General features: G+C 35.4%; 1 protein-coding gene across 1 annotated transcript in view; it reads right to left on the bottom strand.

The window, feature by feature from the left end:
* The window catches only part of LOC112904948, an 8,824-nt gene extending 2,333 nt beyond the window's left edge, over nucleotides 1–6,491 (bottom strand). The window contains exons 1-2 of the mRNA XM_025976274.1: nucleotides 5,268–6,491; nucleotides 7–1,333 (exon numbers count right to left, since the gene is read on the bottom strand). Coding sequence (XP_025832059.1) covers nucleotides 7–1,309 — 1,303 coding nt within the window. The 5' untranslated portion in view covers nucleotides 1,310–1,333; nucleotides 5,268–6,491. The remainder of the gene's footprint in view (nucleotides 1–6; nucleotides 1,334–5,267) is intronic.
* Between the last annotated feature and the right edge of the window lie 1,419 nt (nucleotides 6,492–7,910).

Below are 7,910 nucleotides of genomic sequence, written 5' to 3'. Positions count from 1 at the left end.
GGTTACATAGGATATTGGTTCTCGTAGGCTTGGATAGAACGTAGATCCATTTGTTGTTGTTGATTTTATGCCAGAGTTCGGTATCTGCATAGATATGTTTAACCTGGCAATTCTTAGGGATGTGATTTACTTCTTTAAAGAACAGCTGAATTTCGCAGATTGGGTGATCGATGCGTTTGGAAATCGTAACTTGATCGCATAACCATTGGTTTGGAAGGTACTCTTGGCATTTTTGCAGGTTATTCAGTGATGAAAATACTGTTCTTGTTACGGATAGTAGGATATAAGGTTTAGAAGGTTCGATATAGGAAAAGAGGTAGGGATCGCTTTGATGTGGCGTAAATAGCGGATACAAACCGTAAAGATCATATAGTAGCGAGTTTACGATTGGTATCTCGAAAGCTATTACTAGTAATTCATTCTTTATAAAAGCCTTTATTTTCATGAGTTTGAAGTAGACGAGTGCATTTTCCAAAGTAGGTTCTAAAGGTAAATTATGCCTAATACTAATTGTTTTTAATTCTGAACGTAAATCTTCAGGATTAAGTATATGATAACTTATAATACCCTTATTTACTAAGCTTAATCCATCTATATATTTACCTAAGATATTTTGGACTTCGTCAGTCATTTCAACTAAAGTGATTATATGTTGGCTTATCTGGTTCTCTAGTTGAAGCTTTTCTTCAAAAGAATTAGTTTGGGATATAAACTCGTCAAATTTCATTATATTTTCGTTTAATGTTTTTGTATTTTGATTTAAGATTTGTAGTGAATTGTTAAAATTTGAGATAGTAGATTGTACGATTCTAACTTGTTGTTGCATTAAAAGTTCTGTTTGCTTTTGATTACCTATCAAGCTTTTGATAGAATCCGTATAAAACTGTGCATCTTCGGCATCGGGAGTTCCGAATAACCATTTGAAAGCATCGCCGATACCATCGACGAGACCACGCTTTTTTCGATTTCCTATTACCTGATGGGCTATTATATTGTAATCATTTTTAATGAATTTAAGTTTTGTATTAATATATTGTAATTGATTTTGGCAATGAAAATCGATATGTTTTGAGGTTAGTTTATTACAAATTCCGAGAGACTTATAATAGAGCATGTTAATGGTTTGAATATGATTGTCTATATGCGATACGTTAACGAATGTCAATAAGGTAAATTTTTGATTAGTAACTTTAGCTTTGCCTAGGTGATTGTAAAATATTCCACTCGAGCTATTTATTGCTGTGATAGTGTATGATTGAGAGAAGTGGAAGAGAAAAGGAATAATGATAGTGTGGATAATGGCTTTCATCTTCGTGATTTTAGTTCTTCTTTTCTGAAACATAAGGTTTCAAAAGGTTAAAGTGATATGTTTTTGACTTGTTTTTAGTTATTTTAATTGATGCAGTATTATTTTTATGCACTTGAATGATTTTATAAGGCCCTTTATAATCCTTACAGAGTTTTTTATTAGTGTTTTTTGCGAAAGAGTTATATACGAGAACTAAGTCATTTTCTTTAAAATTGTATTGTTTTTTATGAGTTTTATCATAATTTTGCTTTGATTTCTCTTTATTTGCTAACTGATTTTCTTTTGCTACTTCTCTTATTTTCTGTAACTTTTATTTCTTGAGCTAAATCTGAATAATTAGGTTTTTGTTTAGGATGATTTAATGTATTGGGGATTCTAGGGGTTTGACCAAAGACTAATTCATATGGTGTTTTACTGGTTGATTTATGGATGTGAGTGTTATAAGAGTATACAGCTAAATTTAGATATTGGTCCCAATCATTTTGATCCTTGTTTACATAACATTTGAAATAGTCCTTAAGGGTCAGGTGTGTTCGCTCTAATGAACCATTAGTTTGTGGGTGATATGGACTTGTTAATTTTTGTTTTACAGAGATTAACTTATTGAATTCCTTGAAGGTGTTGGAAGTAAACTCTTTACCCTGATCGGATAATATGCTATCTGGAAAACCGAATTGTGTGCAGAATTTTAGAAAGTGAACGGCTACGATGTTAGCATTATGCTCGGGCATAGCGAATGCTTGTATGAATTTTGTAAGATCATCTTGAAGGGTTAAAATAAATCTGTTGCCGTTCTCGGTTCCTGGCAAAGGTCCTACTATGTCCATCGCCAGTTGCTCACAAAATTTGCTAGATGTTGTGGTGATCAGCATCGGAGTATTGTTCGGTTTAAAATTTGTTTTAGCTTCTTGGAAAATTTGGCATTTTCGGATGTAATCCGCGATGTACGCTTTCATGTGGTACCGCTCCTTGATGTTTTCGTAAGTCCGTTGAAAGCCTTGATGTCCTGATATGGGATGATCATGATTTTCGATTAAAACTAACTCCATTTCCTCTGGGGTTTGAATGTAGAGTCTTTCATTGTTTAAGATTTTATAATCGTAATGTTCGAATATATAATGTAAAAGACTTTCTAACGTGTTTGGTTGTAGTAAGGGATTTTGAATACTCAGGTTGATGATTGTGAATGATTTTGTTTTATTAAAATCGAGGACGATTTTTAAGTTAATTAGAGTATCAAATACTGTTTGGTAGTTTGCAGAATCCATGGTGAATTGCTTAATGTATATTAGGTAAATAGTTTGGGCTGGTAGTCTAAGCGTTCTTACTTCTCCAACATTTTTGCTTGTGAGATCTGTGGTTGGAAAATTTTGCCTTACGTAGTCGTAATGAAGGTTTCCGCTGAGTGCGTCGCATGCGAAGGGAATGACTAAATTCATGATTTTCGTTTTTTCCGTTTTATCCATCGGAGGAGTTGGTATTTCGAGGTTCTTTTGATGATAAGTCTTGAAATCTTCAAAGTTTAATTTGTTGTCATGATTAATTTGATTAATTGGTCGACTAAGGAAATCAGCGTTAGTGTTGGATTTTCCTGGTTTATAGTGAATTTCGTAATCATATTCCAGAAGTTTGAGGCGCCAACGTACCAACCGGCTCGAAGGGTCCTTGCAGTTCATTAACCACATTAGCGGCTTATGATCTGAGCAGATGGTAAACTTCTGTCCGAAAAGATAGGGTCGGAAATGTTTAACAATCGCCAGAAGTTCCTTCTCGGTGGTCGAATAGTTTTGTTCCGCCTTGTTCAGAGTTCTGGAATAGTACGAGATCGGAAGATCCGCTCCTATTTTTCCTTGAGATAATACGGCTCCGATGGCTTCATTTGATGCATCGGTCGTCAGAATAAACGGTTTCTGGAAATCCGGATATTGGAGAATCGGTTCCTTGGTGAGTATATTCTTGAGAGTGTTGAATGACGATTCGCATTCTTCTGACCATTGAAATTTAGCATCCTTTTTTAGCAATGTTGTTAGAGGTTTAGCGATTTTTAAAAAATTCGGAATAAATTTACGGTAATACCTAGGAAAGATTTTATGTCCTTGGGGTTTTTTAATTTCCTGATTCCTTGAATCGCTTTTACCTTTTCCGGATTGGGTTCAACTCCTTTGTCGGATATGATGTGTCCTAAATAGGCGACTTCTTTTCGAAGGAATTCGCATTTGTCCGGTTGTAATTTTAAATTGTGCTCTTCGAGGCGTCGAAAGACTTCTATTAATTTGTTGTTATGATCTTGGAGTGATTTTCCGTAAATGACGATGTCATCCAGATACAAAAAACATTTTACGCCTTGTAGTCCGGTAAGGACGTTGTTCATCAGCCTTTGGAAGGTCGCCGGAGCATTTTTCAATCCAAAGGGCATCCTGTTATATTCATAGTGACCTAGAGGAGTTGTAAAGGCTGTCTTTTGTTTTTCTTGTTCGGCCATTTTGATTTGGTGGAACCCGGAAGTCAAGTCCAACGTAGTAAAATATTTCGATTGTCCTAGTTGGTCTAGTATGCTCTCGATCATAGGTAATGGATATGCGTCTCCGATGGTGACCTCGTTTAATTTCCTGTAGTCCACCACAATTCTCCACTTTTTTTTTCCCGAAGCGTCGGCTTTTTTAGGAACGACCCAGACTGGAGAGGACCACGGTGACGTAGAGGGTTGGATTATGTTCTGTTCCAGCATTTTGTTTATTTGCTTATTGACTTCCGCTTCATGAACCTTGGGATACCTATAAGTTTTTGTGAAGATTGGACCTGTGTTAGTGACCGGTATTTCGTGTTGGATGGCTGTTGTGAAGGACAGTTGATCACCCGGAAGATAGAATATGTGATTAAAGTTCTTGCAGATTTGTTGTAAAGAACTTCTTTCTTCTTTGTTGAGGTGATCCAGCCTTAGATTTTCATTAAGGAGTGCAAGCCGATTCTGGTTCTCTTGGCCTCGTTGAAATTTGGAAGTGGTAGACAGAGCATCCCCTTTTATACAAAAAATCTTATCTAGCGTAGTGGGGGTAGCAATTACTGTCTATAATGATTTATTATATAATCTACCCTTATTTTAGAGTATACAACAATATATTTTACTTCATGCAGTAACATGTTTATCGGTCTGAATTCTTCTATTCTTGTAGTTCTACTGACTTTTCATATTGGCACTACTGTTGAACATTTCATTTTGTGTGGTACTACTCGTATTTCTAATGAGTAATTTATTATATTTAATAAAGTATAACCAACTTGTTCAAATACAGTTTTTATGGTTTGTATTTCAGTATCGTCAGGGCTACTTTTATTTTGTATGGAAAATATTATTTCTCTTGGTTCTACTACACGTGATAAGAGCGGCAAATTTCAAATTTGTGAGAGCAAATAGTAATTTATTATATTTAATAAAGTATAACCAACTTGTTCAAATACATTTTTTATGGTTTGTATTTCAGTATCGTCAGGGCTACTTTTATTTTGTNGCTTCGTGGTAAGTATTCCTTTCAAGGATAACATATCAAAATTAGGTAACTCAAGAAATTTAGCTTATAAAAGATTAACAACGATGGAACGCAAATTTAGTAAAAATCTGGACTTAAAAATAGAATACATCAAATTTATGGACGAATACGAAGCACTGGGACATATGACTGAAATTAAGGAAACTAAAGGAATTCATGACATACCGCACTTTTACTTACATCACCATCCTGTTAAAAAGGAACCTAGTACCACAACAAAACTACGTGTAGTGTTCGACGGCTCCGCGAACTCATCATCAGGCTTATCTTTGAATAACATTCAACATGCACCTGCACCTGTACAAGTGGTACTTTTTTCTGTTTTATTATATATATATACACGCAAATTTTAGTAAGAAAGGAAGATCGTCCAATGCAACGAACATTACGGCGAGTAAGTGACGAATTACCTGTAAAAATCTACGAACTAAATACAGTCAGATATGGAACAGCATCTGCAACCTTTCTGGCAACTCAGTGTTTAAACGAACTTGACAAGCAATGTAAAGTCCACTATCCAAAAGCAAGCATAGCTACCAATTCGATATTACATGATTTTTTTGTTGACGATCTTCTCACAGGAGCTGGAACTATTGAGGATGCCAAACAATTAAAAAACGAACTCAAAACAATTCTTAGAACAGCAGGATTTCAACTTGTAAATGGGCATCAAATGAGCCACGTATTATTCATGAAAAATTGCACAATAACATCGTTTCAATTCCGCAATTTGAACCCTGGAGATATGGTACTGGTACGTGAGGATAACACGCCGCCGATGCAGTGGCCTCTGACGTATTGTTAATAATCATATGGGAAGTGATATTGTGACTTGTGTAGTGTCAGTGCGCGTAGCAAAAGGAACAATTAAAAGACCTGTATCAAAAATATACATTTTACCAAGTAAGAAAAATACAGACTGAATATATATGATAAAGATAATATAGTAAAAAATTTTCTATCGGACAATTAGTGAATAAGCTAGTATTATAGTAATGAGAATAAATAAAACTGAAAAAAAATTGTGTAACATATTATATTGTGTAAATATGGGTGAAATAATTTTGTAGTGTCTAAGATTATTGTATAACACGGGTGTATTATATTAATTTTAAGAATACTGGGGATAATTTTAACTATTTAAGGAGTATTAAATTGTGTATTGATGTAAATATTTACAGTTGGGATATAATTTATTATGTTGAAAGATACTCTTTCAAGGCGGGCGGGATGTTGAGGTCTTTACTTGGAAAGAGAAATCTTAAAAATTGTAAAGAAATTATTCATGGCTTGGTCGCCGAAACAACTTCGCTATTAATAATCTTACTTGCATAGGTGTGTGCAAAGGTAGTATTTTCCATAAAAATAACAATGAAATACAATATTTCATCTCTTCTATTCTAGTTTCATTTGATTCTAAACATATAATATTTATGTAAAAAATTTTTTTCATTATTGCAGATTTCTTTACTGCTATAGACAAAAAATTGTCTGAAAGTGATTTTGGTACAATTGTTGGAGCATGGTTCAGGTTTTCTAAGCAGAGATTCCAGAGAGAGAATGCTAAAAATAATAATAATAACAGTGAAGAAAATGATAACAAAAATGAAGAAAATTTCCAAGAAGATAAGAGTGATGATNCAAAAACCACGTGTTTTTCCTAAAAGAAAAAAAATATTCGCGAATAAAAAAAAGTCTTCGTGATATTGTCTGAGAGGGTAAGAATAAAATAAATTTTGAATGCATGAAAATTATCGTACAATCTGCGTACGATAATAATATGATATCGTACATCGTACGTAGACATAAAATTATCGTATGTGTTCGATAATTATCGTACGGTTCCGAACACTGCATCGAACGCGGTTTTCACTTCTGGTGTCCATGCCAGCGGTGTCTTGCCCTTGACGTCGCCTTTCAGAAGCTCGTTGATTCAGATCTTCATGTTGGGCGCTAGTCTTCTATCGTCAATCTAGCTCTCGGGGTGTGTGTGTGAGCATGAGTTCGGATACGTCGTGCAGTAAAAGAAAAGAAAGTATGCAGGTGTCGTTATATACGTATATATTTACAGTATTTACATATATTTAGAGAGAGAAAAGAATACGATATATATACACGTAAAGAAAACTATAATTTTCTTTATTTTAAATATTCCCGCGTGTCAAGTGTCATCGTAACAGAACGCCATATTTTTTCATAACCTATAACTTGGGATGTTGGCACTACTCGGGCACGATGTACGTCTGTCATTCCGGGCTTCCGATGAACAGTGTGCGATCGGCCGGCGCTCCGAGTAGCGGCTGGTAATTCCACTCAAGGGCCCTGAAGAGTTCTGCTGGGTCCTGTAAAGACTACCAGAAATCATTATCATTATCGCACAAGCAAACATTGATAGCGCCCTCGTATATATATATCCCCTGGTTTTTCTTTTAGTTAGTAAGATTTATTATTAGCCTAATAAAGATTCTTCTATTACGATTTAAAGTGAATACTTTTATTTACTGGGTGTTCTATAGAAATTACTTTGCTAAATAATTAAATTTGTATAAACAGTGAATTAGACTGAACGGGTAGTGTCACCAACTTTTTACATTATTTAATATTAGTTTAAAGTCGTGTGTTAGAACGATTCATACGAAAAACCAAAAAAATCGAGGTACGTCCGAAACAAAATCAAATCCTACATTTCGAGACGTAACAGTCCATACCACGGTGGGGTTTGTTAGTCGGAGTGGTGGCGGGTCTCGGCGCGGAGGACACCAGCACGGGATAAAGCGCGGCGGCCAGCCGTACCTTGCGTCCGGGGCACGCTTTCCCCGTTTCATTTGGATTCAAGGGTAGAAATGGACACTTGATGTTAGATTTTGGTTGCAGTTTGAAACTGGAAGACTCAATGCGGCTGCCGAGCGCTATTGGGGTTGGGAGAGGATGCTGCTGCTGAGCGCCATCGACTGCCTTCTGCAGGACCCGTAGCTTAATTTATTTCGACCACGACAGAAAAAAAACAGAAAATTAGAAAAATCGAACAATTATTAGAGAAATATTTTTTAACA

This window comes from Agrilus planipennis, unplaced genomic scaffold (assembly GCF_000699045.2).
Source record: "Agrilus planipennis isolate EAB-ADULT unplaced genomic scaffold, Apla_2.0 scaffold17, whole genome shotgun sequence".
NCBI classification, from domain to species: domain Eukaryota; kingdom Metazoa; phylum Arthropoda; class Insecta; order Coleoptera; family Buprestidae; genus Agrilus; species Agrilus planipennis.
This window is presented reverse-complemented; position numbering and strand designations above follow the sequence as displayed.